Source organism: Parus major, chromosome 3 (assembly GCF_001522545.3).
Source record: "Parus major isolate Abel chromosome 3, Parus_major1.1, whole genome shotgun sequence".
Lineage (NCBI taxonomy): Eukaryota > Metazoa > Chordata > Aves > Passeriformes > Paridae > Parus > Parus major.
In genome coordinates this window covers 45,017,644-45,039,681 of record NC_031770.1, presented here as the reverse complement: position 1 = coordinate 45,039,681, position 22,038 = coordinate 45,017,644, and the positions used below count along the sequence as shown (strand labels likewise).

The following is a 22,038-nucleotide window of genomic DNA, read 5'->3' as shown; positions in this document are numbered from 1 at the left end:
ATTGAAATCAGCAGAAGTTTTGCCAAGAATTAAATGTGGTCAGGATTTTACAAAATCAATTCACTTTTTTCGAGGGCAGAAATTGCAGCTTCACAGATTAAGGTTTCAAGATCATAAAACTCGAAACACCTCTTTATTGGTATTCTGTCAGCATGGTATTTGTCTGCATAGTTTTACTGAGCAATGCCAAAGTCGTTTAATGGTATGGATGGACACATATGCAGCTACGTAGTGCACACACAATTTTTCTCAGCTACTGGCTTCTGCTTTGAACCTCACTTGAGCAAAGGGGAACTGGAAAGCATGCTCTGGTTGTTTGAAAACCCACAGAAACAGCTTGTTGGTATTTCTTCAGCACACTAAGAAGTCTTGTATTGAATCACACAAATGGGAGTGATTCAACTGATTCATTTTAGACTTGTTAGCACAAGCTTTTTGAAAATCTACTCAGAAGAACAGTTACATAAAGTAGCAATTCAACTGGGCCCATTGGTACCTAACCATTTGTAACACACTGATGAAATTACGCAGAATTTTAGGCAGATGCCACCCATTCTTACAGTGTATTACATTACTAGCTCTCAAAACACTAGGAATTCTGAATGCTACCATGAATGAAATTACTACTGCAGTAGATATTGAAAAGTCGTAAGAAAGTTTAATTGAAAAATTGAATCCACACCACTGAAGTGACTTTTCCTCAGAGATTTTAACACTGAGAATTAAAGTGTTTCTCATCAAATTTCAAGTTGTTCATGAAATTAAATCAATGTAACTATTATGAAAATGACACAAGAATTTCGACATTTCATTGTAATGGATATGTTAGAAAGCCTGTGTCCAGGTTTTAAGGATCCAGCACTCACACAGAATAGCAAGGAACTGTATAATGGCTGCAAATGAAAACTTGCTATATAATGAAAATGGGGCTAAATTACTATAGTCCTTAAATTTAATATACTGCAAAAGACACATGTGTATATTCTTGTGAAAAAGGAATAGTCTAAGGTATTTCTTATGTTACTTATAGAGAGATTAAAACATACTGCTTATACTGCTTTTTCATTATACTTGGTATTTCTTGTTTGTCAAGATCCATATTGCTTAAAAATGTAAAAATGTGAGAGTTCTTCTACTCCAGCTTTAACAGGGTAAACACAGAGTGATTCAGAGCCTGTGTGTGTGTATATATACATTCTGAATATACACACACATTTGCTTGTTTATTAATTAATTTTCACATCTTACCTGCTAATCTCTTCATCCAGGCTCCTTCATCAATACCAAGGTTGTTATAGATGATTTTCAATATGTTACCCAACAGAGTGTTCATGTGCTCTGACGTCAAGGCTGTGCAACACATTTCAGCCTTGTCAGGATTGTTCTCTGGCCCATGCTCCCACCAGTGTGACATGTAACTGCACAGCATTGGCAGTATGACTTCCATGATATGTGGCATTTGTGTGTAACGAATACCGGATTCTGCCAGTTCCACTATTTCTTCCATTAGCTTCACCAAGGAAGGAATATTTGGGCAAACCTCTTCTACACTACTTGGCAAATTCAGAACTATTGGAAAAGAAAAAAATACCAAAAATCAATATACTAGGAAAGTAAAAAGTCATAAAAGGAAAACAATTCTTTTCAGCTGCTATTTAGTACACCACCTGCTTTCTGTTTACATGTGCACCCTTGTGATCCAAAGGAAACATACCAAACACAACAATAAAAAAAACGCTTTCATACTGTTGAGCAATTTATATGAACAGTTCTGTAATTAAAATTCCTATATGAAAGCTTAAACAATGTAAATATTCTGGAATGAGTTTAAAGGAATCAGATGCACTTTTCTAAATACAAAATAAAGCTTAAATTTCAAAATCCCTTCCATCATAAGTTTTGCAGTTGAGGAAACAAATTGATACAATGAAATATCTCTCAACACCACATCAGATGGGACCTAGAATTCTAAAAGAACAGAAACCATTGCCTGTCCTAACAAACTGAGAAAATTTGGGAAACTGATTCTAGAGGTGAATATGTGATTGTAAATGTTTACTTTTGAATCCATTTGAATTTTTGGTACCTTCCTCTGAAAAGGCACTGCAGCTGCCTTGATTTTTTGAGGCAGTTTCTTTCATCTACCAAAAAATATCTGCAAGCACAGTCTGTATTTCCTGAATGTCTAACATATTAACAGACACATACCATGACATACACAGGTATCTGTAGAACAAAAATTTAGCCTGCAAATTATGAATAGGAATGTCACTACCAGAATTCAACAACTCCCTGTACTAAGGCCAGTCTTTTTTGCACAGCAGTATCCTCTCCTGTTTAGAGCAAATATATTTTACACAGACATCACTGAGTCTCTTCAAAGATCATGCAATTTTGGGAAAAAAAATTCAATTTTCTGTTAAAAATCATGACAAGTCAGTGGATTGTCCTTCCAGATATATTAAAACCAATAAAATATATGGCAAGCATGCATAATCGTTCATATTTTCAAGTTGGGATACTACAGCTACTACAGGAGAATAAATCTGGTATGTTCCCTTTTTAAAAAAATAAAGGTGAAATTATAAAATTATTGCCATTATAAACTGGCATCTTATACAAACATACACTGTCATCTTTGTGTATCTGTAATATGATTCAGACTCAGCATATATGCAGAGCTTGTAAAGTCTACTGCAACTTCTATTTATTGCAGGAACAGTTTGTACATGTGACCTTATGTTATATATAACCAATCATGTTGCAGCATAAGAAATGTCAAGAATGGAATAAAAAGATAAATGCAAAGTAAACATATATATTGCCACTGTAAAGTATCTGTACTGCCTTTTATGTCAAACAAAATAAAAAGCAACCTACATACTATTCTGTATTTTTTTTTTAACTTTATAAGGGTATAATATGCAATTAAGACAGTAAAGATATTTCCCTTCAGTTGCAAGTATGTCTGTTTTAGGGACCCAATATTGTTTATGTAAACTGAGGAACCAAAGCTACTGACGAGAATGCATGATTTTACGATCAAATATAGAGTATTTGAGGTACTTAAAATGTGCAGTCTCTTAATTTAATTCCAAAGCAGTCTTTTGAGAATGATACCTCAAAATTAAAATATCAGTAACACTAGGAACATAAAATTATCAGTTTTATCAGAATTAGAAAACAAATTGATTAGAAAACTGATTTAGAAATACAGATTTAGACAAGAAATACAACCATGAAATCACAAGAAAATTCTTGTACTTTAACATGTATGCAAAACCCATCAAATGAATGCAAAACACATCTTCAGGCAAGCAGCATTTATAGTGAAATCATGTTTTCATAATCATGACCTTGGTATCTGGAAATACCTGCTCTGTCTCTTGCATTCTTGGTATTGTAGATTGAGTAGATATTATGTTTGTTCAAATGAGTTTCCAAAAAAGCCACTGGAAAGGCCCCTGAGAAAGCAGCCAAGCACTCTCCTAGTGCTGATCGTTGCCTGTGAATTAAGAAACACCATTAATGACACACAGCTTTGACCACAGAGATGCAGAATGGGTAAGGCTGGAAGGGACCACCAGTGCAGTCACTGGTAAGCACTGACTGACCACACCTTGGGGCTGTATTTTGAGATGAATGCATTTCAAAGAGAGAAGCCACGACATTATTAGGATCATCAACACACCAACATGTTATACAAATACATGTTATACAAAGTCTAGCAACCCTCTGCTAATATATGAATGATATCTAAAGACATAAAATGTCAAAGGTGGCCTACACAGCTTACAGAAAATGAAAAACATACAGGGAAACAAAATTAATTGTAGAAGTTCCTCCTGTTCTATTACTTTCCTCTCAGCTTTACTGACTGTATAATCCCTACTATTAAGAAAAAGCTACTGGACAGAACAAGAGACCAAAATCAACTATCATTTTATCTAAGTGGTATTTCATTTTTCTGAGAAACAGTGATAATCATATTCATGCTTATTCAGTGACTTAGTATGAAAGTCAGCTTCTTCATGTGAGTGGAAAATTGCTTCTAATGATCAAGAAATCTGAAATTTTATCACAAAGACATTGCTTTAATATCTTCAAATATATGACATTTATTTGATAATCAAATTTTTTTAGTGCATCAAAACTTCTAAGCTTGTTTCTAGGAAGAAGCAAGTGATGCCTTGTCACTTCACTTGGGTCTTCACAGGACAGGTAAACTAGTCTTTCTATTTTTCAATTGAATTGATCACAGCAGAATTTAGAGAGATGAGAAGTCCCTAGCAGAGACCAACTCACACATGTGTCAGAAATCAAACAGAATTTGAACTCAAAAGACTCAAACTTTCAAGTTAAAAGGAGTAAAATACCTCAAAACTGATCTTGTGATTTAACAAGGCTCATTCTCGGTCTATAGTTTATGTTGGTCTTAGAGATTTTATTCTTTCTAGATCTAACTCACTAGTTTGTTAAATCTAACTTCATTGTCTTCAAAACAAATCCTATCTCCATTATTTGCCAAACAGCAAAATATATTACTTTTATGTCCTTAATGAAATCAACAAGACCAGATTTTCCACAAAAAGTTTGGGGTTTTTTTTACATAAATATTGGTTGATGATTTTTCATATTGTTGCCTATGGTATCACCACCAAGTAAACAAGGGTAAACATGGGGCTGCTCTGGAGTTATGCACAGATTGATCTGCTGGAGAGTGTCACTTCCTAGACAGTGAACTTCCTGGATTACTGCTGCCAATATCTGAAATGTATGAGTTCTGTTCAGCCTTCCTGCAGAACAATGCTAGCCACTACAGTGCAACTATTCAGTTTTAAGAACTGAATTTTTCTAGGTATCTCTATTTTTTGACCAAACATGGCTTACACAGACTAAATGTAAATTGGAGGGGGTTTAGCAGAAGCAGAGATGTATAAAACAGCAATTTCAATGCCTCATTTACCTGGGTAACTGAGCTAGAAAAGAAACAGTATTGTACAAGTAACAAATTAAATTAAATTTAGGGCAATGAGAAAGAAATATACATCATGATCAAACATTATAGAAGGGAGAATAAAACAATTGCTGAGCTGAATGACATAATTTTACAATACCTCAGTTAACCCTCAATTCAAGTGTTGTTTATTAAAATGTCAGATAATTTTATTTGTAATTTTTATTTTAAGAAAAATATTTTGACAAACATAAAATGCAATATTTCATTATTATGCATCATAAAAGCATAGTATAGTAAATGCACCTACATTCCACTTAACATCTGAACACATCATTTTTTCCTCTCAAGAGGTCTTTCCAATAATACCCTCATATATTATTTTCTGAACTGCAAATTCACGATGCTTAATATAAATGCATATATTAAAAATGGAAGAACTATTTTCCTTCTTACCTCTCTACATATATACTCTTGCTGGTTCCCAGAGCATACAAACTGGCCAATATTCTGTAACAAGAGACCTGAACATCTTCCACTAAAGAGAAGAAGAAAACTATATTTACAAAGAGATTTTTCTTTTTCATTTTTTCTCAATACATTCCCAAAGAATTAAGATAAATTTCTTTAGACAATAAAGGAATTAAAAATATTAAGCTAGCAAAGGAAATTCACAGAAATCACCCACTAAATACAAAAAGTCTTTGAATATCTGAGTGCCATACTTTTTACTCAAAACTTCCATTTACTTAAATGTTATGTTAATAGCTAAAACAGTACCCATTTCACTAGAGCACTAATATTATTAAATTAATGGCATACCCAACTCTTTACACATGATATCTTTATAAACAGAAGACCACTGTGCAAAATAAAGGTAATCCTGTTAATCAGATATTTAACTGTTTTAATTACAGTTTTTATATATATATATATATTATTTTTTTTTTTAATTTAGGCACTGATATTTGCTAATAGCATGCACTTAATTTACACTTTAAACTTACAAAGGATTAAAAACAATAAATAATTCTTTATTCCGTATGAATATTTCACCAAAGGATGTTTTAAAATTATCACGTAATTCAGTCATAAAACTGTGAGAATAATCTTAAAATCTATTTGAAAATATCTTTTGTAATGCACTCTGCAGCAACAGTGTAACAACATTGTAAACACCATCGAGAAGGACAACACACCCATTCTTGCCCATAGAAATTTTTTGTAGTCTCTCCTACAGTGCTGATATCAACCCCCAAGAGGCAATGAATGAAATATTGTTAGTAAAACAGGGTAAGACTTCATGGGCTGGGAGAGCCTACAAGATATTTTACCAAAGCTACATGGCCCAGCCCTGTACTGTTCTGTGATTTTAGTTCAGTTCATTTGGAGATCAGTGTTTTTATATTATAATAGTAACCTCAGGCAGACTGACCCATCTTTGTGCGTGATCCACCCACCAAGTATACTTTGTAACTAGTACTCTCAGGTACCAGCACCAGGTCAAGATGCTTGTATAAATAAAATAAATTTTAACTCTAAAAAAAATGTAAAGAGAAGTTGTGTGTCTTTCCATGATGCTCTAGACAAAATAAATAGGCCAAATTTTAAATAATTACTCTTTCTCAGTTCATTCATTCTAAATTCAGTGTTTTACACCAGTAAAATGTAGAATAGCTGAATAAGAACACCAAGTCAAGTGATAAAGAATTCAAAGCTAAATATTAAGTTCCAAAACATGGGAAACCAGAGACTAAAAATCATACAAGGCATGAACGTGCTGATGCCTGAAAAAGTGGTTAAGAGCGAACAAATTACTTTTTGGATACCATCTGAAATTTTACAGAAATAGTTTAATGAAAAAGTGTATGTTTACATCTCATGACTTTCAAATCCATCAATAGAACTCCAAATTTTTTATGAGTTCTTTTAAGGCTACCTTAAATAATACTTTTTACAGAGTTTAAAAAGATAAAAAATGTAGCTTAGTATTATTTTCCTCAGGTCCTTCTCATGTATTTTCATAACTGAGTAACTGAGTTAGCTATGCAGGGCAGGATTACCCCCTTTTAGTGCCACCTGGACAGTGATATTTCTCTGAGTTCCTAAAATATATAATATTAAACTTTTGTGTACAGACTGCAATTTCTGAAAAATTTTGGGTTTGGGAAAATAAAGGACCACTGAACCCACTACAATCAGAACCTTTACAGAAATCCAATATACAGGCTCTCATACATTCCCTTCTCTGGTGCCTGAAATCTTCAGGAGCTCCTTCCACTTTTCCCTTTTCCCTTGAATTTTCAAAATTTAAGGACCCACCCGGATTCCCCTCTAACTGAAACTGAGGTGTATGTGTGATGGTATAACATAATTCTTAGTATTAGAATTATAGAAATATTAAGAAATATAGAACAGTAGTAGTATAACCTTATTTATAGACAGAGCAAAGACAAAGCAAGTTGCACAAAGTGAATTCTCACAAAAAAGAAAGTCAGAGTAAATCTGTGATAAAATTATAAAGAAAATTGATCCTTCTGACTTTGTAATCATGGATACATCTGTTTCAATATCTATTCAGAGTCCACTAAAACCTGCAGAATGTTTTTTGGTTGATTGCTGCAAATGTTTGATTAAATTAAAAAAAAATTATCAAAATAACATAGGATTTGTCCTTCTTTAAGAGAAATTGAGGATCTAGTAATGCTTACTACATACATATATGATAATATGATACATACATATCAAATCTTCCCCAAACTGGTGCTGTCCAATATGCTCAAATAACGAAGATAGCACTGGCAGGAGAGCAACTGTGGTATAATTAATTATTTGTGTAACTCCTTTTGGCTGGTTTCTGCTGTGTGTAAACTGGCCTTGCTTAAGATTTTCCATTGTTTTCTCCAGATCCTCAGCAGCATTGTCCAAAAATGCTCTCAATGCCATCCTAACAGATTCCAGACCAGTTTTCATCACAGTCCTGTTTATAGCATGCAAAAAGAACAAAGAAGAATATTCCATTAGACAAGCATGGAATAAACCTTAGTATTGGGCTGTATGAAATAGATAACAGAGATCTGAAGAAAAATCTTTCATCTTTTAACATTGTAAAACCAACTCAGACCAGAATAACTGACTGAAAATAAGTTTCATAGGTATCCTGCAGAACATAAGGATACTTTTTCTGCCAAGCAAAGAGTCCTTCAAAATTTATAAGGTGATTGATTTGTCTTCAGAGAGGAAAACCGAAAAGTACATAATAAAATTAAGAATAAGTCTGTGACTTCTGACTCTAGAAAGAGAGCTGTCTCAAGCTAGAACTCAGAATATCTTCCTAATTATAACAGTCACATTTCTGTCTCCAGATCAATGGCATCAGAAATGAATGAGTAAAAACAATCACATCTGTTAAATTCAATCAATCAATAAATGCATTTATTATGTAACTATAGCACCATAATCAATGATGTAAAGATATAATCCAGGAGAATTATTTCCTTATATGATTTAACTAGATCAATTACAAAGATCCTTTGTTTAAGGAAAGTATCCATTTAGGCATGCATGAAATAAATTGAGGTGATGTTCTTTTGTAAATTGAGTTCAGTCCAGTTTTTTCAGTCTGACTGTTTATTTGAAAGAGTGAATATATACAGTTCCAAAAGCAGTATCTTTGAACTTGCATGTTACCTCCATTAATTTGTTAATCTCTATCTGGAGCTATTTTCACATGTCTACCAAGAGCTGAATTAGTGACCTTCACCTGTATCTGTATTCAGTCTGTGTGCCTGCATGGACCATGGACAATTTAAGACAAACAAAACCAAGACATTGCAAATTAAAGGCACACCATGCAAGAGCTGAGCCATATTAATGGCCATGATCATGACTCTTCCCCCTAGCAAATGAAATGTAAAACTTGTCCATAAAAGCAACTGCAAACATATTGAGAAAAAAGAAGTATCTGCAAATAATGCAGCCAACTGTTTTGAAACTTAATGCAAAGTGAAAATGTTAACTTAAAATTTCAGTGGGGCTAAAATTTCCAGTTTAAGCTATCATATTTTGTTTAAAACTGGGAAGATTTAAAATCAACTATCCTCAGAGATGGTTGACTTTACAGTAAATGGAAAGCAACACATTACCCTCCATTCTATCAAGGTTGTGTCATCCATAAACCTCACAATAATAGTTCAAGCAGCTCAATTTAACACAAAAATAACAGTGAATTCTACGCAAAGTGTTTGGGTTTTTTTCAAATTAGAACCTGAATTAATTTTGCAAAGACACTCTATTTGACAGATTTACTGTGAATTTAACTCCTGAATTTTTTTATTAAACAGTGTAAGGAAAATAATAAAACATTTCTAACTTTATTGTGGTTTTGAGAAAGTCACATGATTAGGACCACATAAACTAATAGCCAGAAGATTCTGGACAGCACTGATCAATAATGAAGTTCGAAGTGTAACCTACAAATAGCATCCTGTCAAATCCTAGTAACTGACCTGTTTTTCAATGGGAAATCTTTACAGCACTGTAACTTCTTGAGTGCTGAAATTCTGTAGGCTTACACGATAGCCCAAATATAAATGCACATTTCTTTCTCCAGTGATTTTCCTTGTACTTTAGAAAATATAATCAGTATTACCTTGCATCCAAAGTCTGTCCCAGAATGTGAAGACAGTTGACTATTGATGTTGCATCGTTTCCTAGAAAGGGAGGAAAATTATCCACCAATTAAGCTGAGCATAGAGTATAGCTTATTGACACGCTGCTAACTGTACCTCTGGAATTGATGAAAGAATAAATGACATAGCAGAAGAGCAACTGAACTTCTGCATAATTTCAAGTTAAAAAACATGCAGTTTTTTGTCTTAGCCTTGTTTATACAAGTGCAGTAACTAGAGGCAAGAAAGCATCTCTCATAAAATAGCTGAGGCAGTCAAGATGGAAGCACTTAAATGTGGGGTTAATTAGAGCTGCAGTGTATTGTCTGGTTTTCATTTGACATCTCTAATTTTTTATTTAATTAATTCAAGTTTATCTCATTATCTTCCCTCTCTCAGTAACATAAAAGCTGTTAACTTTCCAAAGTTGCTACTGCAGGAAGAGAATGCTTATGAAAAATGTCATTAAAAAATTAGTTCCCCAGTGTTCCACATAGTCTGCAGTCATTTATAGCTTAATTGTGCCCACATGAATAACAGTCCATAATACATAATATACATATTGTGTAATTATTTTTCCCATTTAGGTATGTAAGAAGAGGACTTGCTACAAGCCTTCTATACATACGTACATCCAAAAATGCTGCTGTGTAGAAGCCTCCTTCCTCTAGGATCGCTTTTTAAGTCCAGAACAGATGTACACTACACAAATTTGAACCACAACCTATTTTCAAATTTACTTTTTTCAATGAAATAATGCAAAAATGAAACTGCCTCGTCTTGCTTCTTGCTAAGTTTTCTCAATTAAATAAAAAAAAGTAGAAAAAAAATTGAAGGTTTAAGACTTCTGAAAACATTTCTATCTGCATACAGTGATACAGCATACTGTATTTTCTCACTGCTCGTTATTTCTTAAAAATGCAAGCAAACATTCAAGTAAAATTAGTAATTGTTTCAGTGAACTAGAGATTTTAAAAGATAAATTGCAAGGAAGGTGTGGGAGGTTCATTGCAGCACTGAGAACTTAGTTGTTCTAAGCTACCAAAATTAGGAAATACTGTTGTGGCACTCATCCACAGCAAATTCAACAAACCTGAACCACAGCTTCCACAGCTGCCTCAGCCAGGCAGCCTCACCTTTTTTCCACTGGCACATGTGATCATGCAATGGGACAGCAAGCAGATAAGAAAGCTGAGGCAGCCTAAAAAAATCCTACCAAAATCACCACCCCAAAAGATTAAGGTTTTTTTGTCAGATCAGACATTTTCTTTATTATTTTGATGCTCTGGTGGTAGGAGTGCCCATGCTGATGAAAAGAGTGCGGGACTGTGCTAATGACAGCAAGCATGGAGGGAAGTATTCAAAGTACACCAGTCTGCAGATTAGACCATCACAGAATCATGGAATGGCTTGGGTTGGAAGGGACCTTAAAGATCATCTAGGTCCAACCTCCTGCTGTGGGCAGGGACACCTTCCACTAGACAAGGCTTGCTCAAAGACCCATCCAACCCAGCCTGGAAACTTCCAGGGATGGGGCAGCCACACATTCTCAGCAACCTGGTGCAGAATATAATGGCTTACTAGAAATTTAAACAGTATAAAAATTGAATCAGGCTACTTATACAAATTTGGTTTTAAATTTAAGAAAATATAAATTAATATGTTCAATTCACCAAAAGTATTCACTTAAATCTCTCCATTTCTGCCCAATAATACTAATGAAAAGAAATCAGTAGTCTTCCTGATGTAGAACCACAGCTCCCAAAGAGTTAGTTATTGTTGTCAAAATTTACTTTCACATTGTAAAGAAATAATGCTTCCATGCTGAATAATAATTCCATAATCTCAATGACACTCTCAGATATCAAATGTGACCATTTAAGTTTACTCTGTAAGACACGTATGCATAATTTCCCATTTTATCAAACTCTTACCTCCATCTTAAGCTACATGACTTTCACTAATGATTTTCATAAATGCAGCTAAAGATTCGGAAGTACCATTCAAATTCACAGTAATATAAAATACTTACACAGCAAAACTATATAGAATTTAGGTATTTGTTACAGGAAACCCCACACTATCCATGAAAGTTATTATTGAGCAATGCTTGCTCATAGAAGATGTTTTCAAAACACAAAAATAACTTTCTAGGCCCCATCTGTGCTCTGTTATGAGCATTTTCTCCTCTTCTACAGTCTTTGTCTCTGCTGGAATAAGTGCAACTCTCTTAATCAGATTTTCTCACATCATGCAATTCACTTTCAAGGGAAGGCAAACTACATGGTGACTTTGAGTTATTAAGTCCACAGTAAACAACCCAATTATGCCTTGTAGTCTCATGATGACCCTGTCACAAATCATGCCAAAACTCCTGTGTTGGCATAAAGATTTTGTACTCTGTTAGTTAGTTACTGCAGTCTAGGAAAAGAGTTAAACTGTAGCCATCACAAATAATCAGCTGATCCTATCTGATTTAGCACTTGAACCCAGCCAAGCAATGGGAAATAAGTAAGCTGCGATGTGGAATAGGAAAGATCTTTTCCTCAGAACTGAAGAAATTTACATTGACTTAGGTTTTTAATTTCAACCATGACTCACTTTAGAAAAAAATTTCTGAAAACCAAATGCACAAATAATAAAAAATATTTCCAAAATTTTAATAGTATACCTGAGCTAGTTCTTTCTTTGAAGAAATAATCTAGGGTATAAATCAGAGCTTATGTGTAGATTTGTGATATATTCCACCCTTCAGAAAAAAGCTGCAACAATGCCACACAGCTGCAGAAATAACTCCATTCCTCCTATGATCTTTTGGCTTTATAGGCAAACCCACTCAGCTCCTCCCAAAATATTTAAAAGCGACTATGCCAAAAAACCTTCCAATCTTTCTTCTTAGTTTAATGGTTTTCGCAAATGGTCTGTAAAATTTTTAAACACCACACTGCTGCAGCGAGTTCCTTCCCTTCAAATTGAACAAAATATGCAGGAATTGAGTTAGATGCATGTTACCATAAGGAAATTCTAATTGACTAGATAATTCCCCAATTAGGTATGTTCACGGATGCTGAAGTTTGCACTGCATCCACCATAGAAGTCTTGTATGCATAGGATATACTATTCCAACTCTCCTAGCACCACGGCACAAGAAAAAATTGCAAAGAACACGACTGTGCCACACATTGCATATAATGCATACACTTGATACAGACTTCAAGTTGAGTTCAATTCAGTGATTTTCACATGGCATAAGACAAACACCGAGCTCCTGCCAAGGTCACATAATACCAGAAAGGGATTACACATGCGTATGAAGAGTCAAGCACGTCTGGGAATATTCAAGAATTCCCCAGAAAAATAACTAAGCATTTCAGCCCACTTTTAATTTTTCCTTAATGACTTTCCAATACAAATGTGCAGTTCTGATTGTCAAATGTTTTTCCCAAATGATTTAGAATAACATTATAAAACAGTCATTTTAATTTACTCATCAAAACTCTTTGATACGATAATGAAACCCAAACCTTAGTTAAGACACACAGAAAACTAAACAATCCCCAGCCCCTCCCCCCCAAACTGAAAACTAAAAAAGCTTTTTATTCCACCTAAAAAAGTCTTTCATCTACCAGTCTAAACAACTGGTGGTCTGTGTAGACCATGCATTTCAGCCATGCAGCATGCAACAAGGCAGCACTTAACACAATGCAAAAATGGCAAAGAAAACCAAGTGATGGCCATGCTAGTATTTGTCAAGGGTCTCCTTACCAAACAGTGAAATCCTATGCCTGACAAGAACTCCAAGTTTGCAGAACAGGCTGAAGACAAAAGAAAAATAAAAGAGAAGAGAAGGGAAAAGTAAAAAAATTAGGGAGGGAGAGGGGGAAAAGAAAGAAAAAAATAACAGCTGATATATGAGCAGGAAAAGCAACATGATGTCACGCAGAAAGAATCAATTGTCTGAGCAGAATGTGGGACAGAATACTAAAGAAAGAATTTTCAAGTGCATATCCTTAACAAACATGGTTAAATAAGCACATATTATAATTAAAAAAACAAACAAACAAAAAAAAAATAAAAGCAAAGCTAATTAATATAAAAGCGTTCTATACAATAACCCACAAGGAAATAACCATCAAAGCTTTAAAAAGTAAAATGTGGTCATTGTGCTACACAGGATACCACTAACAATTTGAAAACATAAGGCAAGGGAATCAGATTTACTGAGGTGTATAATGGCAAATGTTTAACTGCTTCAATTAGAATCTTGTAAACTTGAACACAGCAAGAACTTCTTTTCAAATAGTTTTTTTAAAATATCACCTCTTACATGTTTTAAAACAATATGATCAATGATGTTGTTTGACGTATTTGAACTACTACTACTATTTCCTGTGCTGATGAACAGCACTCCATTGAGAAAAAAGAAGAGTGAAATTTTGAGTTAATTCGTAGAAGTGGAAGCAAACTGCCCTACCCAAATTGACCTGAGCTCCAGATTAAAGAGGAATTAGATCAATCTTCATGATCTGGTTTGGTGTGACGCTTTTCACCATTAACATCCATTCTGGTGTTTCTATTTTATGCTGCAAACCCCTTCATCTGCTATAAATGACATGAACAGTATCATGTCATTTTATTAAGCTACTTAATTAATAGGCACACTGGCTATTTATTAGCCTCTGATTTAAAAGCAAAAGATACAATAAGCATGTCTGCACAGCCTATGGATGAGATCTGAACATGCTGTTCCATTGACAGACAAGAGCACTGTGTCAAATGGAAACATTTATGTCCAGAATCACAACAGCCAGGTTAATGAGGTATTGAGTCCAGCTAATTAGCCAATGCACAGTGATCCACTCTAGCAACAGCAGCTGCTCTGTTTTAGAAATGAGTCTACTTGGTGTGTGTTCGAGGATCTCTGTTCACTTTTCATTCCATGACGCAGACATATACTATATATATTCTTTTATGAGGATCTTGGATCACCAAGTTCAACAGGAAAAGTTGTAGAGAAGCATGTTATAAATTTTATAGATTAAATTAGATAGACTTTGTGTCAATTCTTGAAGAGACATAAAAAATGCACTATCTTATCTTCTGACATACAAATGTTACTCAACTGACTGTACCATGCAGTACATGCTATGCTTTTACAAAGTGAGACTGAAACTATTATCTTGTGTCTTTAGTTGAGATCAAATAAATACATGAATAACTCCAAATTTCCAATACCTAGATTGATGTCCAGAACCAATTTCATACAACTACAGTAGTTCAAGAATTTGTAACATAGTCTACTGGATGAGAAATTTGAAAAACCAAATCGTGAAGAGGTTGGTTACAAATACGACAGAATATAATGCCACCACTTTCAGTAAGAAGTCTGACCTATATTTGTCAGCAAAATAGATCTGGATTTACTGTATTTTCTAAATATGGAATGGTTGTTGCATAAGACTTTCACTCTATTATCAATATCCAAAATTATACTCTTCCATAGCTTAATGAATGCAAGTTTATCTTCACTGGAGAAGGAAAACAGCCAGAAACTTCCCTTAGCTTGAAACAAATTCTGTGTAGGAGAACTCAGTAAGATTAGCTATTATTCATCCAAGATTTCCCTGTATCTATTTTCTTCTCCTTGGCTGACACATCAGGATGGCACATAACCCAATCAAGTACAGAAGCAGCCCTGACCTTTTTTGCAGGACTGTATGTTCAGGAATCTCACACAGCTATAGAGAGTATGTGCATAAATACTGAATCTCTATGCAGCAGGTATGCTGATATAGCTGACATTCCAGAAGTAGGCACTTTTCTGGCATGACTTAACAACTGTAAAAATGCTGTTATCCAACATTACAGACAGAAAATTAGCAGCTCATAAGACTGGAAAATTATTTATAAGCATGAGTTTTGATACAATTTTTAAATCCCTTGAAGAACAGCATTCAGATAAGCTGCCAGATCAGATTAGTCCATAAGATGACACAATCAAGACAGCCATTACTTACTTGAGCTTAATACTGTGCTAGAAACCCCACTCAGTATTCACACAATCTTGCAAGCCCTGCATGTCTGTATGACCACCAACAGGCTGCAGCCTCAAAATACAGCAATCCATTATTGCAAGGTTCATGCCCAAGAATAGCCAAGAAGGCAACCATCATACATGCCCACATAATAGACATTCAGAGGTCCTGTGTGAAGTTTGTAATCCACCTCACTAAATGGGAAATGTGGGCTTCAATTCAGTCAGAACTGAAATTAAATGAAAACATCTTAAAAGAGATGGTCTTATAAAAGAGTAACTTCAGGGAAAGAATCAAGTATTTCTGTTATAGTATTATTTATTACTATTTATTTATTTATTACTATTTATTACTATTTATAAAGAGCAGAAAGAATGCAACTCCCTTATTTTTATGATGGACATCAACAATTATATTTATTGAAGCTCAGCTACAAATAAGTTTGGCTTATAAATCTAACATCAGATTTTGAAGAAATAATGGTTTCAGTATATACCTATTTCTAACAGTGAAAACTGATACATAACTGTATATTCTGTGCCACAGACTGTGCAAGTGTTTCACTGTTGGATATAAGGATAAATTGAAGTTCATGCTAAAATAATCACATTTTAAACAGCATATAATAATATATATAATATAATAATAACTCTGTACTCCTCTCCATTTTATACAATGAATTTTCCTAGCGGGAAAACAAAATGAAAAATGTTTAATTTGTGTGTACATAAAAATATCTCTGTGTCTCCCACTTCTCACTTTCCCACGATCAACTGCTGCTCTTTAAAGACCAAAACACATATGCATAGACAGTAACATTAAGCTTTACCTTGTCACCATTTCTTTCTCTTTATTAGAGGCATGGCCTCCACTGCTGAGAGGCCTGCTTGCTGAAGATAAGAAATACAGGCGATGATTTTTAAAATACTGATCGATCAAAGGGAGCACAACCTGAAATTGTATCAGAAAAAGTGGTTATCTCAGGACATTCTTTGCTATGTTCTGTATACATGGTATACAAGTCACAACTAAAGACGGGAGATTTCTAACAGATTTTCTGTCTTAATACTTCTGTCTGTTTGGATTTTTACTTTAATTGCTATTCCTTTGAATTTATTTAATATTCAAGGCACTTAATATGTCATCAAGAAAGGCAGAAGAAAAAAAAAAATCACATTATCTGGCACATCACATTATTTACTGAGACTTATCTGTGGGTTTTTTTAGGAGTACAAGGCAGAAAGGATAATTTAATTTTATCTCACAATTTAAGATTTTTCATGTCCCACATAACCAAATACAACTATTGCTCTTCAGTCCTTTTAATGTAGGTGTAAAAAAATTCACCTACAACTCTCAGAATGCTAACAGCACTTAGTTCTAGATTTTTCAAATAAAACTCCCAGAACAACCTCACTTACTAAGGGCTTGTGCCACAGAAGTTTTCCTGTTTACTTCCTGTGGTGATTATTACTCAGTGCCCACTACAGGCGTCACCCAGGAAGAGATCCAAAATAAATGATCAAAAAGAAAATATGAAATTGATTCCTTTTTGGATCATGGTTTACAAAAGCATGGAATGCTAGCTTCTGAGTCAATCTGCTTGGCAAATAATACCACGTGGAAGTACTCTAAGGCATTGAAATAGCAACTTACTGCAAAGGATACCAGGGTTAGAAAATCCTGCAAACAGCTGCCTTTTCTCATTCACTAATGAATTCAAAAGACATTTTGAATACGCAAATATCATACAAGTCTTTAGGCGTGAAAGGCATCAGCAGATTTTCTTGGTTTATAATGGGTAAAATCATGACAGAAAAAGAAGAATTGTGCTGAGAGGAATTTCATGACTGTCAGGAGGAAGGGGAAGGGGAAGTGCAAAGTCCTGTACTTGGGGAGGAGTAAGTCCAGTTACCAGCACATACTGAGGGCTGATCAGCTGAAAAGCAATTTTTCAGAGAAGGACCAGGGGATCCTCAGTGGACAATAAACAGACCATGAGTCAAAAATGCAATCTTATTGCAAAGGCAGCCAACAGCATCTTGGATTGAACTAAGCAGAGTGCTTGTCAGCCAGTCGAGGGAAGGGGTTCTACCTCTCTACTCAGTTCTGGTGAGACCACATCTAAAGTGTTGTATCTGGTTCTGGGCTCCCCAGCACAAGAGAAACACTGACATACCAGAGAGAGTCCAGTGAAGGGCCCCAAAAATGATTAAGGAAACAGAGGATCTTCCAAATTACCAGAGATTGAGGAATCTGGGTCCCAGAGAAGAGAAGGCTCAGGGAGGATCTCTGAGCCTTCTCTGAGGGTAATGAAGATGGACCCAAGCTCTTTTCAACTGTGACAGGACCGCAGTCAATGGGCAGAAACTGAGACATGATAGGTTTGCTGTGACTGTGCACTGGCACAGGTTGTCCAGAGAGACTGTGGAGTCTCTGCCCTTGGAGATACTCAAAAGATGTCTGGACATGGTTCTATGACACTGCTAAGCAAAGGGCCCTTCCAACCTCAGCCATTGTGTGACTCCGTGAGGGAGACAGCAGCATGGTGTTAAAACAAGAGAAATAACTACCATGACACTGACAGATACACAGGGGTGTTAATTCCAGTAACTATTGTTCATATTAATATGCCTGAAGATTGTAAAAGAGAAAAATCTTCAAAATTAGACTAAGCTGGAAAACAGAAACTGTAGGGAGCTTTTGAATAACATCGTAAGAGTGGATGCATATAAGGAGCAGGAAATAACAAGCATAAAAAATACAGTCCTCTAATCTTCCCACATCTATACTTCATCTCACATTGTTTTCAAGCAATTTTTATTACTGTTGTTTCTAATTAATAAAAGAATAAATTTAACACAGAAAAACACCGCTAGAACAGTAACTGTCACTAAAACCATCACAAGTATGTTCTCACTTTTGTTAATCACCATGTTGACAAAGAACAAGCAAAAATATACTGTACTTTGGCAAAAAACTTGATTTCTTGTTCATATGGGAACTGCTCTCCTTTGCCTCTGCTGCCACCATCTGCAGAGAGAAGAAAAATAAGTTCCCTGTCATATATCCTAATTTCAGTCTACTTTGCATTTTTCTTAGGAAGTGCACACTATAAACAAACAATACTGGTCATCTTTAGATGTAGATTTAAGGTACCTCAAACAGTATAGGCACTACTTAAAGTGGAATTTTATGACTACCTAATTACAGAAAAAGCAACAGCAAATAAAATGTATAAAGAATAATTTTCCAAGTCTTCATAAAAATTTAGGCATCTCATAGTCCAAAGAGATATGGATGTTTTTCAGGGATAAAAATCTGGTGCTGTATTTATCTTTTCCTATTACAGGTGACAATTTGAAAACCTGAACTCAGATTCTAATAAAACATCTTTCTCCAGTTGTTCCCAGGAGAAAATGGAATTAATGTATTTTCATTCCTCCTTTATGAACTTGGTACTAAAGAACAAAATTAATGGTTAGCTCTACCCAACTAAAATTTAAATTGCTTCACTCTTCCTTTACCATAAAAAATAAAATCTCTTTCAAAATAAAAATTTCTTACAGCTCCCAAACAATTTATCATTCATTTAATGTCTTCTTTCCATTAATCTACTGAGGGACTCAAGCAGTGTTTCTTCCACCAATGTTTCTTCTAGTGTTTCAGTATTTAATCATTATAATTCTTGCAGTTATTCCAAATTTATGTAGTTAAGAATGACGAAGCCATGGTAATCGAGCATTAGCAGCAGAAGTGGCCTGGTGAGTTTTGGTACTGTAAGTAACTATGGCATATAATAGCTCATAAATTTGACAAAGTTTCACATTAAAACTAGATTGTTTTTTAGATTTATTTAATCTATTCAAACTTCCTGATGTTCCTGTTACTGTCATTTACAGCATATATGACTATGAGGCACAGTGTATGTTACATGTCATTGCAACTCCCATGGTCACAACAGGAGCAGCATCTCCTGCTGGCCAGGTTTTTTTGGCTTTTACTGCTCATGTACGAAGCTGGCTTGGGTCACCAAACTTTTGTAATTTTTTTATCTTCACCAGAAGCAGATGAAGTTAAATCCTTCATAGCACTGTTGACAAAACATGTGCTGAGTGTTAGTGAAAGAGCAGTCCCTTGTGGGAGTTTGTTGGAGAGGTTTCTCTACTCCCTTTTCGAGAGAAAATTTCAAAGTGGTACAAATGACTGGTTTCATTTGCTCTCTGAAAAAGGGATTACATGTGAATAGTAACTATTATTGTGCACATGTGAGAGATTATCATTTTGTGCATAAATACAACAGGGCAGTCAATTTTCTTTTTCAAAGAATGAAAGTTAGAAATTTTAGCTGAAAATTTTTAATCTGATGAAAGAATATGGGAAATTTAAACGAATGACAGTTTTGTAACTCTAAAATTCATGATCTTCATCAACTACAGGAAAATGAAGGGAAAACTAGTCCAGAAATGTATCAATCTTTAAAAAATTTTCTGATTGTTTTTATAACATCAGACATCTTAGCTAATAATTGTTTTAAAAAATGTGCAAGGGTACTATACCAAACTCCAAAATGTACTGATGGGCTTCATCCACATATCTTATAAGCTGCTGAAGGAAACTGTAGGCAAAACGTTTCTCAATGGAAGGAGTGTCTAATTCCAGGTCCTTAAGTCCTCTGTAAAAAGAAGTGAGTAAATTTTGACACATGCAGGACTCAAAACAATCTTACTTTTCCATGTAGTCCAACACCATTTTCTCTGGTAACGATCACGTGCTTATTAATATAAGATCTTTTGTGTTTGAAGTAAAAAGCACTCTTACACTTAGATTTTGAGCAATTTGTTAAGACACAACCAGATTTGCCAACCAGAAAGTTAGAAAAAAAATCACATTTGCCAATCAAAATAATCTACTATTATTATAATTTCATTCCATTACTTGTAAGACATTACTATCTTACATTTCCCTACAGGAACTGATTCTTGGGTGAGGAAGTTTGGAAGCTGAAAAAATACTTTGATTTGAACAATCAAACTAGAAGTAAAGCTAATATCCACCACTATGACTTTTCCTGAAAAGTCTGCTTGCAATGGAAAAGTTTTGAATAGCTATGTAGCATTTGTGAAAAATCAGAGGAAAACCAAAATAAAGTGAATGAATTGCTTTTCCAGCACGTTCCATCCATCTTAATTACTAGTCTGATATAAAAAAACACATTTTCTTTCCACAAAAATGGATCTCCAAAGCGTGAATCCATGGCATGGGATGACTTCCCTAGCAACAAGCTGGCATTGGAATAAGCCTTGTTTATGCAGCATCAGGACTTAACTGATGGCACATGAAAAAGCTATTGTTAAACAGCAGGGAAATCAGTCACACCTCATCTCCCCCTGACTCATGCACCAAGTTATACTGGTACTCAGCTGGGTTGCAAGTTTAAAAAGTATACCTACTGCATATATATGGAATAGAACTGCCTGTGTTAACTACTGTGTTAACTACAATTATGCTTTAAATGAAAGCATACACCTAGAGACACAAATCTGGTAGACAAAAGATAAAGGAGAAAACACGGGAGAACAAAGTCTCAAGTTTACTAACTAAGGGACCATTAAGGAACTTCATACAAAACTTTGGAGAGGGCCACCTGAACTTTGGAACTCCCAAGAGGAAGGGACATGAGAATTTGGATTATTTGAGGCAGCTCAGTGCACAAAGCAATGACAGACTGTACAGAGAGGAAGAATCAAGAGCAAAGTGCAGCAAAGACAAAAAGCAGATTTCAAAATAGCTGGTTGTAAATGTAATTTAATGTAAATTGTCAAATCAATTGACTAACTGAGCCCTGTACCTCACCACTAGAGTTTGTCCTATATTCTTATGAAATGCTTTCACACCAGTATCTCTGTATAATGTCACTCACTGTCCCATGTGCTGTCAGGAGTTGATGGCAGCTACTGCAAAACTGTCATGAGTTGGATACTGGGCCAGCAACTGGAGTCATGCTCATGCTTGGGGTATAGGTGCCCCCAGATCTGTGATAAATGGGGTGAATGAAGGTCTCAAGAATCAGTAGCTGGAGATGCCACAGCTTTGGGGAACATCTCTATGGGCCCCACACACCTTGAGCCCCGAGTGACAGCAGGCGACTGGAGTAAGTGCATTTGGTAGCAGCCATTGGAGTCAGACAGTCGAGGGCACAAAGCAGCATCTGCAACTCCAGAAACTGGAAGTCCTGGATGCCTGCCACTGGGAATGCTGGTCTAAAAAACTTCCAGTTAATGTGAAGGAGAAGCACCAGTAAGATAAGTGGGAGTTTCTGCACCGGCAGCTGAATTGGGCCTGAGTGCTGCAGGCTGGCCAGGGGGCAAATGTG

At 35.1% G+C, this 22,038-nt stretch overlaps 1 protein-coding gene across 6 annotated transcripts in view; it reads right to left on the bottom strand.

The window, feature by feature from the left end:
* The window catches only part of RYR2 (ryanodine receptor 2), a 378,942-nt gene that overhangs the window by 71,412 nt on the left and 285,492 nt on the right, over positions 1-22,038 (bottom strand). For all 6 annotated transcript variants that reach the window (XM_019006059.2, XM_019006061.2, XM_015621997.3 and 3 more), the window contains 9 exons: positions 20,222-20,337; positions 18,631-18,695; positions 16,492-16,613; positions 13,393-13,442; positions 9,609-9,669; positions 7,699-7,937; positions 5,414-5,495; positions 3,375-3,505; positions 1,249-1,569 (listed from right to left, as the gene is read on the bottom strand). In XM_019006059.2, coding sequence (XP_018861604.1) covers positions 1,249-1,569; positions 3,375-3,505; positions 5,414-5,495; positions 7,699-7,937; positions 9,609-9,669; positions 13,393-13,442; positions 16,492-16,613; positions 18,631-18,695; positions 20,222-20,337 — 1,187 coding nt within the window. The remainder of the gene's footprint in view (positions 1-1,248; positions 1,570-3,374; positions 3,506-5,413; positions 5,496-7,698; positions 7,938-9,608; positions 9,670-13,392; positions 13,443-16,491; positions 16,614-18,630; positions 18,696-20,221; positions 20,338-22,038) is intronic.